This window comes from Microcaecilia unicolor, chromosome 7, assembly GCF_901765095.1.
Source record: "Microcaecilia unicolor chromosome 7, aMicUni1.1, whole genome shotgun sequence".
Classification (NCBI taxonomy): domain Eukaryota; kingdom Metazoa; phylum Chordata; class Amphibia; order Gymnophiona; family Siphonopidae; genus Microcaecilia; species Microcaecilia unicolor.
Window position 1 is genome coordinate 99,830,827 of NC_044037.1, and position 17,588 is coordinate 99,848,414.

Genomic DNA, 17,588 nt, shown 5'->3' on the forward strand with positions numbered 1-17,588 from the left:
ACATTAAAAGCAGGAAGCCGGCTAAAGAATCGGTTGGGCTGCTGGACGAAAATGGTGTTAAAGGGGCGATCAGGGAGTGGAGCCGTAGTGGAGAAATTAAATGAATTCTTTGATTCAGTCTTCACCGAGGAGGATTTGGGAGGGACACCGGTGCCAGAAAGCATATTTGAAGCAGGCGAGTCGGAGAAACTAAACGAATTCTCTGTAAACTTGGAGGATGTAATGGGCCAGTTCTGCAAACTGAAGAGTAGTAAATCACCGGGACCTGATGGTATTCATCCCAGAGTATTAATAGAACTGAAAAATGAACTTGTAGAGCTACTGTTAGTAATAGGCAATCTATCCCTAAAATCGAGTGTGGTACCGGAAGACTGGAGGGTAGCCAATGTTACACCGATTTTTTAAAAAGGTTCCAGAAGAGATCCAGGTAATTATAGACCGGTGAGTCTGACGGGCAAAATGGTAGAGGCTGTTATCAAGAATAAAATTACAGAGCACGTACAAAAACATGGGCTGATGAGACAAAGTCAGCACGGATTTAGTAAAGGGAAGTTTTGCCTCACCAATCTACTGCATTTTTTTGACGCAGTGAACAAACATGTGGACAATGGGGAGCCGGTGGATATTGTGTATCTGGATTTTCAAAAAGCGTTTGACAAAGTGCCTCATGAAAGACTCCTGAGGAAACTGGAGAGTCATGGGATCGGAGGTAGGGTATTACTATGGATTAAGAGCTGGTTGAAAGATAGGAAGCAAAGAGTAGGGTTGAATGGTCAGTATTCTCAGTGGAGAAGGGAAGTTAGTGGGGTCCCGCAGGGGTCTGTGTTGGGACCGCTGCTTTTTAACATATTTATAAATGACCTAGAGATGGGAGTAACTAGTGAGGTAATTAAATTCGCAGATTACAGGAGGACCTCGCGAGACTGGGGGATTGGGCTTGCAAGTGGCAGATGAAGTTCAATGTTGACAAGTGCAAAGTGATGCATGTGGGTAAGAGGAACCTGAATTACAGCTATGTCATGCAAGGTTCCACATTAGGAGTTACGGAACTAGAAAGGGCTCTGGGAGTAATTATTGATAAGACGTTAAAAACATCTGCCCAGTGTGCTGTGGTGGCTAAGAAAGCGCACAGAATGTTGAGTATTAGGAAAGGGATGGAAAACAAGCACGAGGATGTTATAATGCCGTTGTATCGCTCCATGGTGCGACCGCATCTCGAGTATTGTGTCCAATTCTGGTCGCCGCATCTCAAAAAAGATATAAAGGAATTAGAAAAGGTGCAGAGAAGGGCGACGAAAATGATAAGGGGAATGGAACGACTTCCCTTGAGGAAAGGCTGAGAAGGTTAGGGCTCTTCAGCTTGGAGAAAAGGCAGCTGAGGGGTGATATGATAAAGCGATTGTTTACAACAACAAAACCAGGGGACACAAGATGAAGCTAGAATATGGTAAATTTAAAACAAACAGGAGAAAGTTTTTCTTTACTCAGCGTGTAGTTAAACTCTGGAACTCGTTGCCGGAGAATGTAGTGACAGCAGCTGGCCTTACGGAATTTAAAGGGAGTTTGGACAGATTTCTGAGGGACAAGTCCAATGAACATTATTAATTTTTTTTTTTTCTTTTTTTTTGGGGGGGGGGGGGATTTCCGGGTTTTTGAAGCCTGGATTGGCCGCTGTTGGAGACTGGATGCTGGGCTTGATGGACCCTTGGTCTTTCCCAGTATGGAGGTGCTTATGTACTTATGTACTAATTTGTTTTAGTTCTGCTAATACAAAAACTTTACATCTATAATGTATACATTAGATCCACATATGTTACTCATAAGAATAGGTCCTCTAGGAACAACTTCAGTTCCTCTGGTATAGCCCACAGTTCTGTGCTTTTCTGTAAAGGATAAGAGGTCAGCTAGCATTGACCAGTTGACCTATCCAACATCTTCTAATTATTAAAGCATGGTTGACAACACTAAATAGGTGACCTCAAAGAAATCAAGGTTATGATTGCCATGATCAGTGACACTCACCAGACAACCTCACCGACATTGGAGGAGATCAAGTAGCGGATGAACTGTTTCATGTTATTGTAAATAGCTCTGCCTTCCTCTACGGCAGCTACAATGGTGGAGAAGTTATCATCTGCCAGCACCATCTCAGAAGCAGTTTTGGCAACTGCAGTGCCAGAACCCATGGCAATACCAATTTCAGCCTTCTTTAGGGCTGGAGCATCATTTACGCCATCACCAGTCTAAGGAGAATGGAAGAGATTACCGTGAGACAGTTATTTCCACTTTTAAATTTGAGGTTGTTACCACGCCTCCATAAGGTCATCTATATCCTACCCTTTCCAGACTGCACACACCTCAGCAGGTTTCTTAGGACATAGAGCTATTTTGTTGCCTAATTGTAAACAGGTGGGTTCTTCCTCCCTAAACTAAACCACATATCTCTTTCTCCACAATTATCTGCCATTGGTAGCTCTTCCTTTAATTTTATAACTTTCATTTCATTCCTCAATATCTCTTCAAACCCAAATGCTTTTCTTAAGCTTTATAAAAGTTCTCTTCCTTCATGTCTCATTGTGGCTTTCATGCCCCTCTCACCATCCCCAAGAACCAAATCTCCATCCCTTCTCATCCCTGAAAGTCTCACCATAGCTGTGATCTCATCAAATGACTGCAGAAATTCCACGATCTTGGACTTGTGGGTAGGCTCCACACGGGCAAAACATGAGGCGCGCTTGCATGCCTCACGCTGTTCAGCTGGTGGTAGGTCATCAAATTCACGACCAGTGTAGGCTCTGCTGCTGACCTCATCGTCTTCATGGAAGATGCCAATGCGACGACAAATTGCAATGGCAGTCCCTTTGTTGTCTCCAGTGATCATAATAACACGAATGCCAGCGTCACGACAGAGCTGAATAGAGCCACTGACTTCTTTACGGGGAGGATCCAACATGCCAACACAGCCAACAAAGGTCAAATCGCACTGTAGGGCACAGAAAGGTTACTTGTAAGTTATGGCTATAGTAGTTAAGAACTTGCTTAAAATGTCTCTATTTACTCTTACAAATGCTGCCTAGAACTGGAATGGAATGGTGCAATGGGCTATCTGTAGTCCATAGGTTCCCAAACCTGTCCCGGGGAACCTCCAGCTAGTTAGATTTTTAGGATATCCACAATGAATTTGCATTGTATAGATCTGCATGCAATGGATCAAACCAAAACAATCACAAAATAATTCCTATATGGTACAAATAGATTACATGGTGACTAGATGCTAGATGCATGATTTGTTCTCCTGTTCCTCCATCAGTGGAGGGGTTTCTGTTACTAATATTTGATGAGTTACTTGCCATGGGGGTTGTGTTTTCAAAGATAACTGGCCACAGCTGCTGACTCACCTCGTATTCTGAGAACTTGGTAGAATCTTCCAGGTTCATCTCCTCCCTTTTGAGAGGGGCGTCACGAGTGGCCAAAGCCAGGCATCGCAATGTGTCTCTCCCTGTGCCCCACTCTTTGATCACAGTGAGAATCTTGTCTTTGATGCTGCTGGTCAGGGGAATGCGTGTAGTACCAACACGCACATAGTTACAGCGGTCAATCACACCCTCTGGAGCACCCTAAGGTCACAGAGAGAGCATGAGATCCAAGATTAGAACCTAACCTGCTACTGGATAAGTCCTTCTGACTGGGGCCATCCAAGGATTTTCAAATAAGATCACTAACAATCTTTGCAGACCACCCCATGCTATATGGATAGAACTAGGTGGTCTAGGGGCATAACTTGGGTAGAGCCAGGAGCTATCTGGACGCCGGTGACATTCAGCTGTCCTGAGTATCCAGATGATGGCAACGGGTAGCCTTACACCCAGATATTCAGTGCCAATATCTAGAGAGCAGCCAGACATGTGGCTGATATTTACAACAAATGCTGACTGCGAAGTTTAAATAATGCCCAGACGGTTTCTCAGCCAGTAAAACATGCTTTGTTGATATGTTGTGGACTGACCTTAACGAAGAGTTTATTTCCAACAGCAGCCCGAGACCCTTTGGCTGGGGAGCAGTAGACAGACATGGACTTCCTGTCACGGGAGAATTCAAGGGTAAACTCCTTCTTCATTAGCTGTTTAATTACCTGCAGAGGACAGAGAAAGATGATAGTGAGAACATCTTTCTGCCTAAGAAGTCTACTTAAACTTGTTGGCTGGAACAATAGAAGCAGAGACTCTGACTGGTGGCAGTAACATGGGTTTATGTGGGGCTCTGTCTGGTTACTCAAGTTCTTCTCCCATTACCATTTCTGATATATTGTGGAGACAATGTTAGAAGGCTAAGGTGTTGTTTACATGTCTAAATGGAGTTATGCATAAAAGTAGTGCTTTTAGAGCAGGTGTTATTTATACGTACACTGTCCAATATTCAGTACTATTTAACTGGCCAGGAATGGCTCCTGGCTGGTTAAATAGCCTTAAGCCGGCTAAGCTCTAATATTCTGTGCAAGATAGCTGGCTATGTCAGCTGAATATTAATGCTTACCGACTAGCCCACATGACATAGCCGGTTAGTGCCCATATTCATTGGCTGACTGGCTACGTTTAGCGGCCAGATACACCCATGTAAATAGCAGGTCTATCTTTGGCCACTATAACTCAGCCAGTCAGCTGATAAATATCGGCTTAACCAGCTATGTACATAGTGCCCAAAATACAGGAAATTCAATGCTGGCCAACAGATACGGCCCGGCATTGAGTTTCCAGGTTCACTGGCAACCACGGGAGGCAGCCCGGCTAACTCCCATGGTCTGAATATCGGCCCCACAATATATGAAGCAGCACACCCTTAAAAGTATATGTGTATTCTGTATTTTCTGCTAGTAATATATGTATATATATATCTCGTAAAGTTCCCCATCGGCATTTATAACTACTTTCAGTATTGCGTAACTCTTGGCTAACTTTTCATTTGGGCCAGGGGTATTGGGGGAGAGCTTTACCTTTCTGGAATTCAAAACCATTTCAAATTGCCAAAAAATGTGAGTTTTAGAGGACAGCTACACATAAGTGATATGGCTTACATGCATAAGCAGCAAACTCACCACTTAAACGTGCTTGCAGCTCTGCTCACACTTGCAAATCCCCTAGTGATGCTGCTCTTTTTTCTACTAACTACAAAATCCCAGGGGAGAGACAATATTAAATAACCACAAAAAACAGTCAATCCCTATAAACGGGATTTTAAATTTTAATTTTTAATTCAAAATGTCTTCCTCAGGGATTCCAGTGCTAACTGGTTGAGAGTGCAGCATTGGCGTCCCTGAGGAAGACATTTAGAAACAAGGATCTTTGTTGGACGTTTGAGAACAGACGGTAAAACAGCCACGAAACACAAATTGAAGTTAAGTTTCGCTCCTGTCTGTTTTCTTCATTTTCTGATGCTGTGGTGTTTTTTGATACATTTTGAACTATTTTTGTATTTATTTTTGAATTTACTTTAGTTTGTAGGGTTCCTTAGAGGAAGAAGATGTATGTAGATTTTCATTGTCTTTTCACACATAGTTTTGAATTTATCGTTAAAGCATATATTAATTAAAATAAAAAATTTTGAAAGAGTTACACAATGAGGAGTCTTGATGATGTATAAAGCTTGATAGTGACCCATTGTTATGACTAGACTCACTGAAAAAATGAAGCTCTGCTGTGGTAACAGCCTATACTGAATTCTCCTCCTATCTCTCTTTTCTTATTTAAATTCCTTATTGATTTGTTTAAAAGTGTGTGATTCCTTTCTGGATCTCTCTATACATCCCATTTACAGGGACTGACAGTTGTGTGGCCCTGTTTTCTAAACATCTTTTCTAAAATGGTTCTTCTTGTTGTGTGTGGTGCCAAACATATGGGCTTCTTTGATGGTAATTTATAAATAGCTCTATTCACCATACCTTATCGAAAATACTACAGGTTTTAAAATCCAACCTATTTGATCTGTTCAAAGATACTCCCTGTATATGTCAGCTACAGATATACCTCTGGGGTGGATTCCAGCAGCTTTCCATTGCAATGCCTGATAATTTCTAAAGGGAGAATGCCATGATTAAATTAATATCAAATCAAATTAAAACAAATGGGCATGTATAACCTGCTTCTGTCTCCTAAGGGTTCAAGGTAGCTCACAATCACAACCACAATTTAAAAATAACATTACAAAACAGCAAGTGTTAATCTTACAAATACCAAAACCATCCTAACTAACCTGTCAAAAATCTAATCTGATTTTAACAGAATATTTCCCCAATGTGTGTCCATTAAATTCACTTCAGCTCCATGTGATTGATCTATTACTCAAATAACCAAGTTTTCATAAGTTTCTAGAATTGAAAATGGTTAACTTCTCATCTCAGTTCCTTCAGAAAAGTGTTCTATGTATCGGAGAGGCCATTATTATGAATATTATTGTCATGTATATTTCTGGGATATTGGGCTAAAGGAATGCGGATCTAAATAGGATAAGAGGATGTGGGTCTCTAGTATGATATCCAGAACATTCAGATAAGATGGGATATTAAGCAGAAAACTAGAATGTTGAGAAGAGATGAGTGGGGGTACATATTTGGGGTAGTAGAGGAAGAAGGAATATGGGGCAAAGATCTGGAGCATTAGGGTAAGTTAGGAAGTGCAGCAGATACATAAATCATTAGGGGAATGGGACTTGATATACTGCCTTTCTGTGGTTTTTGCAACTACATTCAAAGTGGTTTAGGTGGAGGGGCATAATCGAACGGAAATGCCTATCTCCATGGTCGTTTATCTCCGAGAACGGGTCCGTGAAGGGGAGGGCCGAAGCGTATTTTCGAAAAAATGGACGTTTTTGAGCTGGGCGTTTGTTTTTTTTTTAGCAATAATGGAAACTAAAAACGCCCAGCTCAAAAACGTCCTAATCCGAGCCATTTGGTCGTGGGAGGGGCCAGGATTGGTAGTACACTGGCCCCCCTGATATGCCAAGACACCAACTGGGCACCCTAGGTCAGTGCGGTGGACTTCAGAAAAAGCTCCCACATGCATAGCTCCCTTACCACGGGTGCTGAGCTCCCAACCCCCCTCCCCCAAAATCCACTACCCACAAATGTACAACACTACCATAGCTCTTAGGGGTGAAAGGGGCACCTACATGTGGTACAGTGGGTTTTGGAGGCCTCCCATTTACCAGCACAAGTGTTACAGGTGGGGGGGGGGGGTGGGCCTGGGTCCACCTGGCTGAAGTGCACTGCGGTACCCACTAAAAGTGCTCCAGGGACCTGCATACACGCAGGCCTCTAGGACTTGTTGCTGCTGTATACCATTGGCACACCAGTTGACACCTGAAGACTAATCTCTCCGAAAACGTCCTTTATTGGAATAACCGTGTTTACTCACAGTTAACTGCAGATCAGAGGTTGTGCCCCACTGGCAACGAGTCTCCCTGGTACTGAGATGAGCAGTAGGTCAGAGCTGGCAGAATGCTGTACAATGCCCTCTTTCAGCCACATTCAAGGTAAGAACTAAGTTGTCTAACGTGGCTAACACAGGAAAGGGAACTAAAACTGGCTTACAAAAATGGCCACTAACGCATGGACTACAACAGGAAACACAACAGAGCACACTCTGACCCAGTAGGCAGGGGGAAAAGCACCATGGGAGAAGAGCCTACCAACTACCAACATCATGAGACTGTAACACAAGCTAATGAAATCACGGAGCCCAATACCCTACACCCACCACAATGCAATGCTGATGTGACCCTGTACTGCACCCGAGAGCCACATCTGACCCAGGGAAAGGCTGTGACAGGATCGAACACATTCTGCTGTCATGGAGGTGGGTACGGCATTTGAGGCTGGCATACAGGCTGGAAAAAAAGTTGTAAAGTGGGGTTTTTTTGGTGGGAGGGGGTTAGTGACCACTGGGGGAGTCCAGGGAGGTCATCCCCGATTCCCTCCAGTGGTCATCTGGGCAGTTGGAGCACTTTTTTGGGACTTGTTCATGAAAAAAAAGGGTCCAAAAAAAGTGACCCAAAATTGCGGTAAAAACGCCTTTTTTTTTTCCGATTGTCAGCTAAAGATGCCCATCTCTCCTCGACTGATAACCACGCCCCAGTTCCGCCTCTGACACGCCCCCATCAACTTTACCCGTTTCTGCGACGAAGTGCAATTGGAAACGCCCAAAATCGGCTTTCGATTATACCGATTTGGGAGCCTTTGTGACAGGGGCGTAACCACGGGTGGGCCCGGGTGGGCCTGGGCCCACCCAATTTGGGGTCAGGCCCGCCCAGCAGCACAGCGATACCATTCCCCCGTGGCGTGCCGCAACTTTCACCCCATCTTCCCTTACCCTCGCAGGTCCGCCCAGCAGCGATTTCGATCGCAGGCAGCTCCTTCGGCTCACACACGCTGCCTGCCGGCTGGGCTGCCGCTCAAATCTCCTTGCAGCGCTAACCCGGAAGCCTCTCCTCTGAGCTTCTGGGTTAGCGCTGCTAGTAGCTGCAAGGAGATTTGAGCGGCAGCCGGCAGGCAGCGTGTGCGAGTCGAAGGAGCTGCCTGCGATCGGAATCGCTGCTGGGCGGGCCTGCGAGGGTGAGGGAAGATGGGGGTGAAAGTTGTGGCATGCAACGGGGCAAGGTATGATGGGGAAAAGATGTTGGAATGGGGGAGGGAAGACGGGGACAGCAGCTGCACGGGGGGGGGGGGAAGAAGATGGAAGGAAAGATGCTGCACAGGGAGGAGGGAAGATGGAATGATGAGGCATGGTGGGTGGGGGAGAAGCTGCATGGGGAAGAAGGGAGAGATCCAGTAAAGGGGTGGAGGAGTCAGGAAGGGAGAAGTCTTGGCTGCATATGAGGTGGAGGAGAGGTAGACATGCTGCATAGAGAGGGGATAGGTGGTGAGAGGGGGAGAAATGTTAAACATAGGGGTGGAGAGGAGGGCAAAATGGTGGGCATAGGGGTGGAGGGAAGGGAGAAATGTTAGACATGCTGGTAGAGGGGAGGAAGGTAGATATGCTATATGGGAAGGGGAGAGAGATGTTGGACAGTGGGAATGAGAGGGGGAGATAGACATGGGGGTGGATGAGAGGTACACAGTAGGTGGTGAGGGGGGAAATGCTGGGCCATGGGGGAGAGGGCTACTACTATTACTATTTAACAGGAATGAAGAGACAAGGGGCAGGAAAATATAAGGCTACCATGGTGGGGTGGGGAGGGGATCAGATGCTGGTTAGAAGGGTGGAGGGAGAAGATGATGGGAATGGTGGAACCCTGTGGGAGAGGGCAAGAGGGGGAGGAGGGGGTGGCAAGGAAATGAATGAGAGATAGTGATTACAGAGGGTAGAAATATGGTAATGGGGAGTAGATTAAAGATAAAAGAGAAAGTAGGGATGGGGAGGAGTAAGATGGGGAATGGGAGAGCTAGTGGGTGAAAGAAGAAGATGGAAATTTGATAGGTAGTTGAAAAGTAAAAAGGAGACAAAGAAGGGTGAGAGAGAGGCAGAAAAGAGCTACAAAGGAATGACCAACATGTCAGAGGCAGGAATATTGAGGGAACAGACAGGAGAGAGGAGAAAAGACAAATGGACTACAGCCGCTTGAAGAAGAATTAGCAGACGGCAGAGAGGAAAGCAGAAAAGAGAAATTGGAACCAGCAAGATGGAAAAATAAAATGTCCAGACAACAAAGGTAGAAACAAAGCATTTTATTTCAAATGTTTTAAATGGAATATGTTAGCTTTTGGAAATGTGCATAGGAAATGTCTTTGTATTGTGTTCTGTAGAAAAGGAAATGCATGTTTTGTGTCTCCAGTTTTGCAGTAATGCTATGTTTAACTTCTTGGGGTTCCTTTTCAATTTTTGTCTAAATATTTTTATTTCTAATTTGTGATCCCTTGTTCTGTGTTTGGTGAGGTTCTGTTGGTGTGATAGTAATGGCAGGTGGAAAATTGGAAGGGAGGCAAAGAGGAGAGGGAATCGGGGAGGGGAGCCCTCCTTTATTTTCTGACCTGGGCCAAGCAGGTCTAACACCAGTCCTAACCCTTGCTGTATAGCTGGTGAGGATTCCCAGGCATCCCCAGCTAAGGACCTCCTCCAAAGGCGGCCAGAACTCCCTTCTACCAAGCTCTGGCAACAGCATCCTTGAGCCATCGACAGCTAAGCATGTGTGGGGTGCTGGCATCAGTGGCTTAGGGTCATTGCTGCTGCCTGCCAAGCTTGGTAAAAGAGAGTTCTGGCCACCTTCAGAGAAAGTCTTCAGCTGACTGAGCTTGAGGATCCTCATTAGCTAAAGTATTTATATTTTGAGGTGGAGGTAGGGCGGAGCAGAGAAAATTTTGTGTCCACCCACTTTGGGCTCAGGCCCACCCAAAACTGGCTGTCTGGCTACGCCACTGCTTTGTGAGACAAACGTCTATCTCCCGATTTAGGTCGCACTATAGGCGTTTTTCTCTTTCGAAAATAAGCAGGATAGTATATACAGGCACTTATTTGTACCTGGGGCAATAGAGGGTTAAGGGCCCTGTTTACTAAGGTGCGTTAGCATTTTTAACGTGCCTACAAACCTTGTAGATGCCTATAGGGATATTTTAGGCACGTATGTTAAAAATGCTAACTGGTTTATAACTCAGCTTAGTAAACAGGGCCCTAGGTGACTTGCCCAGAGTCACAAGGAGCTGCAGTGGGACTTGAACCCACTTCCCTAGAGTCAAAGTCTGCTATAGTAACCACTAGGCTACTCCTCCAATCCTCAGAAGGATCACCAATGCTGGTAACTGGGGCATTAATTGCAGGAGAAGTGTCACCATGAATTAGTCACTTACGGAGTTGCATGCGTTGGCTCGCTCCACTTTGGAAAGACTGCGCACTTCAGTGCCAAACACGTTCATCTTTTCTACCAGGGTCGTCAGGGCAGTCTCGGTGGCTTCTCCGACCTTCTCATAAACTCCTTTAGACTGCAGGGAGAATCAAAGTGGTTAGAGAGAGAGTGGGGATGGGAGAGGCTGATATCCCTAAAGTGTCAGATAATACTGAGCACCTGATAATATTAAAGAATATAAACCTCCTCCCTCCTACTGAGAAGGAAGCTGGAGGTCACAGAATTTGTGCAATCATTGTAGCCCTTTGGTTAATATGGATGTGAACATCTCTGAATCCTCAAACTCTTCAGTTATATTCAGAGGAAAGTGTCTCACCATGATTAGGCACTACCAGGGAGCATTTGCTTACAAATCAATATTCAGCTGAGACAGTCAGCTTTTTTTTTTTTTTAAATACCAGCTGCCACAGCTGCCATCCAGGTCAGGATTATGTTTAAATTATTTTTAATGGTATTTAAAAAAATTATGGTTCTGCACCTCAGTGTGTACATTCTTTGGTTATGTATCCTATGGCGAATATGTTGGAAAATTAAGAGACTCTATATTATTGCACTTTCCATCATCTAAAAGTGTTCAGTATTTGAGTACTTTTAAATTGTCTTTTACCTATTTGATAGGAAATAGACCATTCCAAAATGGTCTTCCTAAGGATCTTAGATGTTTGAATGTTTATCTGGGTTTTAGGAAACAACTGAAAACGTGGCTTTTTAATCAACATTTAAGATATAATGCCTAGAACTTTATGTTGTGAATCTCCTTGGTAATTCTCTGGGCTATTCCCAGTTCTCTTTTCTGTAATCCACATTGAAGGGACCAGGTATGTGTGGAATACAAGTAAATAATAATGCAATGTAATGTAAAATAAATCCAGATATTCAGTTCCAGTATTGTGATAATAGCCGGCGCTGAATATCCAGATTCAGCAGTGACTGGTGCCACTATGCAGATAGTGACGATATTCAGCTTGCTATCCAAAGAGCTAAGCAGATAAAGCCTTCTTACTGCCCTATCTTTATCCAGTTGTATGACAATTCTATAAGTGGGATGTCTCCTTTTAGGCGCCCTGACAAAGTGTGGGGAGCACCTGTTTTACAACAGCATCTGAGTGCCCAGATTCCTTTATAGAAAACTAGTGTAAGTCGGCATCAGCATGCCTAAAAGTTACACACACACAGTTAGACCAGCCTCATGGTATTCTGTAAGTTAGATGAGTAAGTGAGAGACACACCCATGTCCCACCTATGCTCCTTCCACATGTATGCCCCTTCCATTGCAGTTACACACTATAGCACTTATGCGCCTTTATGAAATATCGCTTAGGGCAGGAGTGGGCAAACTCAGTCCTTGAGGGCTGAAACCCAGTCGGGTTTTCAGGATGTCTGCAATGAATATGCATGAGATCTATTTGTATGCACTGTCTCCATTGTATGCAAATAGATAAGTACATAAGTATATAAGACCGAAGGTCCATCAAGCCCAGTATTCTGTTTCCAACTGTGGCTAATCCAGAAGAAAAAAACAGATTTTATACTTCTTATCCTAGAAAGAAGTAGTGGATTTTCCCAAGTCCATCTTAATAATGGCTTATGATCTTTTCTTTTAGGAAATTAGCCAAACCTTTTTTAAACCCTGCTGAGCTAATTGCTTTTAACAAATTCCAGAGTTTAATTACTTGTTTAGTGAAGAAATATTTTCTTTGATTTGTTTAAATTTACTACTTAGTAGCCTCATTGAAGGCCCTCTAGTCCTAGTATTTTTGGAAAGAGTAAACAAGCGTTTCTCGTCTACCTGTTCCATTCCACTCAGTATTTTATAGATCTCTTTCATATCTCCTCTCCAAGCTGGAGAGCCCTAGACACTTTAGCCTTTCCTCATAGGGAAGTCATCCCATCCCCTTTATCATTTTCATTGCCCTTCTCTGTACCTTTTCTAATTTCACTATAGCTTTTTTGAGATGCAGTGACCACAATTGCACACAGTATTCGAGGTGCGGTAGCACAATGGAGCAATGCAAAGGCATTATAACATTCTCATTTTTGTTTTCCATTCCTTTCCTAATAATACCTAACATTCTATTTGCTTTCTTAGCCGCTGCAGCACACTGAGCAGAGGGTTTCAACGTAGTATCAACGATGACACCTAGAACCTTTTCCTGGGCGTGATTCCTATTGCATCACATAGCTATAGTTTGTTTCCTCTTTCCCACATGCATCACTTTGCACTTGCTCACATTAAACGTCAACTGCCATTTGGATGCCCAGTCTCATAAGGTCCTCTTGCAATTTTTCACAATCCTCTTGTGATTTAATAACTTTGAATAACTTTGTGTCATCAGCAAATTTAATTACCTCACTAGTTATTCCCATCTCTAGGTCATTCATAAATATGTTAAAAAGTAGCAGTGCCAGCACAGACCCATGGGGAACCCACTGTCTACCCTTCTCCATCGAGAATACTGACCATTTATCCCTACTCTCTTTTAACCAGTTATTAATCCAAAATAGGACATTACCTCCTATCCCATAATCTTATGCATATTCAATGAGGAAATCCTGAAAACCCGGCTGGATTGCAACCCCCGAGGACCAAGGTTGCCCACCCCTGGCTTAGGGTGCTTACATACGTAAATGCTGTATTTCCTTGCATTTCCATGCACAAAAGGGCGGGTAAAGGCAGGTGCCTAGTTACAGAATTGCCCTTCACGTGGACTGACTATTACTTCTAACCGGATAACTTCGTAGTCTGCCCTCACTCCACTCAGTGCTATCCGGATAGTGCTGGAGTTGCAGTGCTGGATTTGCAGTAGCATTATCCAAATACCCTTAATTCTATAAAGGTTGCCAAAAATTGCATGCACAAATTTAGGCGCGCTCCCAATTTGCATGTGTAATTTAATAGAATAACAGTCCAATTAGTGCCAATCCATTTAACAAGCAATTATTGGCACTAATTAGATTTACTTGGGAATTACGTGCAGAAAGTTAGGTACAGGATTGACGCCTAAAATTTATGCATGGCCCAAAAAAGGGTGTGTGGAAATGGTAGGGTCATGGGGTTTTTGGGGGCAGATTGTGGGCGTGGTTTTACATTACATACATAATTATAGAATAACAGTACTCTGTGCGTAAATTTAGCTATGGGCATTTCCACCACATTTTCATTGGTGCAAATGGCAGCACCTAAATTTACGCACGACCTCTCCACTTGTTAATTCTATAAACCACACTGAACTTTAGGTGCACCTTATAGAATACTGCATAAGTAGGATTTTTTTCAGTGCCATGTATAACATCTAGTCCGGCTGGTCGAAAAGGAGCAGACCAGATCAGAGATACAGTTTTTACCAGTTTGGTGAAGTTTGGACTTTTACACCTACTGGTATCCATTCACCCTGAAGCAGCCCCTTCGGCCAAACATGGTCATATCGGGCATGTATGTGTAGAACCTGGGAGTTAAAGTAGTTAATAAAGTCTGCAATTATATATGGTCTGCTTCTTTTTGACTACCTATATTGGATCTTGCAAACCATTTGCCTTGCAGTTTTCGTGGACCTACATCATTTATTTATGTATTTTCAACATTTCTAGCCCACTTATACCCTAAGTGGATCCCATAAAAACATACAGAATAAAATACATTTACAACAACAACAAGTATCTATCATCAAAACAAATAACATCAAATGTCATCAAATAATGCCACTGAAAATCAAGGGATAGGCCAGGTCAGGACTGTTTATCTGAGTGATGGCATCTGCTACCTGGACAAGTGGCTTTGAATAGCAAGCCATTGGGTTCTGGGGAGAGGTATCTTGTAGATCAGACAAACAAATAGGGTGTTCAGTGTGGACTGAAGAGGAATGAGGTTAGTGCTAACTGGATAGACACTGGCTTTACCTCATTAAAATCCAGGGAAGAGTCATTGCAGAGAGCACAGATTGTGGCTAGCTCAACCAGACCATCATACTGACCACACTTGATGTGCTTATCATTCTTCAAACTAGAGACAGAGATAGAAAGATGGAAGGAGAAAGAGAGAAATAAATACTAAAGAGACAGTATGGAGAGCATTGATGTCCTTCACAGTTTGAAGTAGAGATGAATACAAGAGAAGAGCATAAATATTAAAAAAAAGGTGAGAGATGCTGCAATACAGCAATAATTACATACAAAGAAGGAAAATTATTTCAAGAAACAGTTAAAAAAATATATAGTATAAACTGTGGAGACAAAGCAAAACTTTTCAGATGTTATGGGGAGAGGGAGAGTCATGAAAGACTGGGAAGGACACCAGGGAACAAAGGTGCAGTTCAAGTGAGGAAATACTGCTGCAGAGATTTTCAGCGCTGAGATGTTCTAATACTTGACCATTGGAGACTTAGTACTTACACTTCTCCTTCAGGGGCATAGGTAGAGCCAGTAATGGAGAATTCATTCAGTGAACATGCATCACCATCTACTTTGTCAACAACGAACATCTGTGGGACAAAGAAGAGAGATTCCACCACTGAATGCATTTTTTCCAATCAACACTTTATTAGTACAAATAAACTGATACATTGAACGTAATACCATATATCCAATGCACAGGACAACTTCGATCCCTACCCCTTCCACCACTCCCCTCCCTCTCCCACAGAATGCATTTAAAAGAAAATAGAAAAGCCCACCAGGGATCCCATCATCTACCTGAATATCACCTCTTGCTCTGTTCCATGGAAACCCCGCTAACATCTCCAACCTCACTAAACACTACTCCACTAGAAACTTCATCACTAACATCTCTTATATCTCCACCAAACAAACTGTCCTACTAGAGACTCCATCACCAACATTTGTAACACCTTCCCCAACCTGTAGTCCACTAGACATCCTATAGGTATCAGTGTTCCCTCGCCTTCAGTGGTCAGGGTAAGAAAAGGCTGTTGCAGTGATTTGAAAGTGGAGAACAAGCCCTGTTCTTACCTTGCAGACAGACATCTGGTTGGTGGTCAGGGTACCAGTCTTGTCTGAGCAAATAACAGAGGTGCAACCTAAGGTCTCTACTGAAGGCAGGCTTCTGACAATGGCATTTTTTTTTGCCATACGGCGGGTACCAAGAGCCAGGCAGGTGGTGATGACAGCAGGTAGACCTACAAGGAAGAGCATAATGACATTAGAAAGTGAAGAAACTTTAGAGTAAGCATATTTAGTAGTCTCTAGGTCTGATTAGCTCATGGGATGGACACAGGAATGGGCAATTCTATGAATTTGTACCTCAGTCTATGTGCCCCAATGTCATGTGCTTAGCACCAATTCTATAATGCCATCTTGGTGCCAAGATTCCATTATAGAATAGTAGAGTAAGGTCAGCATTGGTGTGCCCTCTTATGCCATGTCAATGGCAGGTGTAAGTTTGTGCGCCTAATGACACACATAGTTTATAGTATTCTATAAATGATGTGCCCACCTGGGAGATACGCCCATGACTCACCTATGCTCTGCCCATATGCATGCCCTCTTAGCAGTTAGGTGCTATGGCACTTAGACACTACTTTATAGAATAATGCCTAGTGCCCATTAGTGCCTAACTGTCAATTTCACGGCGTCTTTGACACATGTAAGTGGCGTCTACCTCTAGGTGCCACTTTATAGAACTGCACCCAGAAACCTTTTACCTCTAGAGCTGGATGTGGCTAGAGCCTTTCAAATTTAGGAATGTTCAGGATATTAGCCTTTAACCTCTTAGGTGGGATAACTCAGTATTAGCCAAAAACTTTTTACCTTTAGGTGCCATCTAAAGGAATTTGGCCAATTGCATGAGAAGAGTTGGGAGTATCAGTACCTATTCATATACTTCCTAAGCCGGTACGTCAAGCTCCATCTCTGGCCGTCCTCAAATCTAAGCTGAAAGCCCACCTTTTTGATGCTGCTTTTAACTCCTAACCCTTATTCACTTGTTCAGAACTCTTATTTTATCATCCTCACTTTAATATTCCCTTATCTCTTGTTTGTCCTGTTTGTCTATCCTAATTAGATTGTAAGCTCTGTCGAGCAGGGACTGTCTCTTCATGTTCAAGTGTACAGTGCTGCATACGTCTAGTAGCGCTTTAGAAATGATTAGTAGTAGTAGTATTCATCTGTCTCCCAGAGTCTTAGGCAGGTCAGCTTTGAAGGTTCATTTGTGGGCATTGAAGCAGATATGTATTAAGAAAGTGAAGGAGAACAGATGGTGGACTTACCCTCAGGAATGGCAGCCACAGCCAAAGCGACAGCAATCTTGAAGTAATAGATAGCACCACGGATCCAGGAACCACCATGTATGGGGTCATTAAAGTGTCCAATGTTGATCAACCAGACAGCAACACAGATTAGGGAGATGACCTTGGAGAGCTGCTCGCCAAACTCATCCAGTTTCTGTTGCAGAGGTGTCTTGTCTTGCTCTGTGGCTGCCATCTCATCGCGGATCTTACCAATCTCAGTGCTCACACCAGTGGCAATTACAACACCAATAGCTTTCCCAGCTCCAACATTGGTGCCCTAGATAGGAGAGACAAGCAGACCCTAATAGAGTAACATGGAGAACCTGTCTTATTGTTTGTGTGTTATATATATATATTAAAAAAAATTAATATCCACATTTCAAGCATCACAGAAATAAGATGTTGCCTGATTCGAAGCCTAAGGCTATGGGCTTCACAGGAATATATCAGATGTGTTTC

At 43.4% G+C, this 17,588-nt stretch overlaps 1 protein-coding gene across 1 annotated transcript in view; it reads right to left on the reverse strand.

The window, feature by feature from the left end:
- ATP2A1 (ATPase sarcoplasmic/endoplasmic reticulum Ca2+ transporting 1) overlaps positions 1–17,588 on the reverse strand; it is a 92,677-nt gene that overhangs the window by 40,986 nt on the left and 34,103 nt on the right. The window contains exons 8-16 of the mRNA XM_030210673.1: positions 17,109–17,406; positions 15,853–16,019; positions 15,277–15,365; positions 14,785–14,887; positions 10,832–10,963; positions 4,007–4,132; positions 3,399–3,617; positions 2,648–2,983; positions 2,023–2,243 (exon numbers count right to left, since the gene is read on the reverse strand). Coding sequence (XP_030066533.1) covers positions 2,023–2,243; positions 2,648–2,983; positions 3,399–3,617; positions 4,007–4,132; positions 10,832–10,963; positions 14,785–14,887; positions 15,277–15,365; positions 15,853–16,019; positions 17,109–17,406 — 1,691 coding nt within the window. The remainder of the gene's footprint in view (positions 1–2,022; positions 2,244–2,647; positions 2,984–3,398; positions 3,618–4,006; positions 4,133–10,831; positions 10,964–14,784; positions 14,888–15,276; positions 15,366–15,852; positions 16,020–17,108; positions 17,407–17,588) is intronic.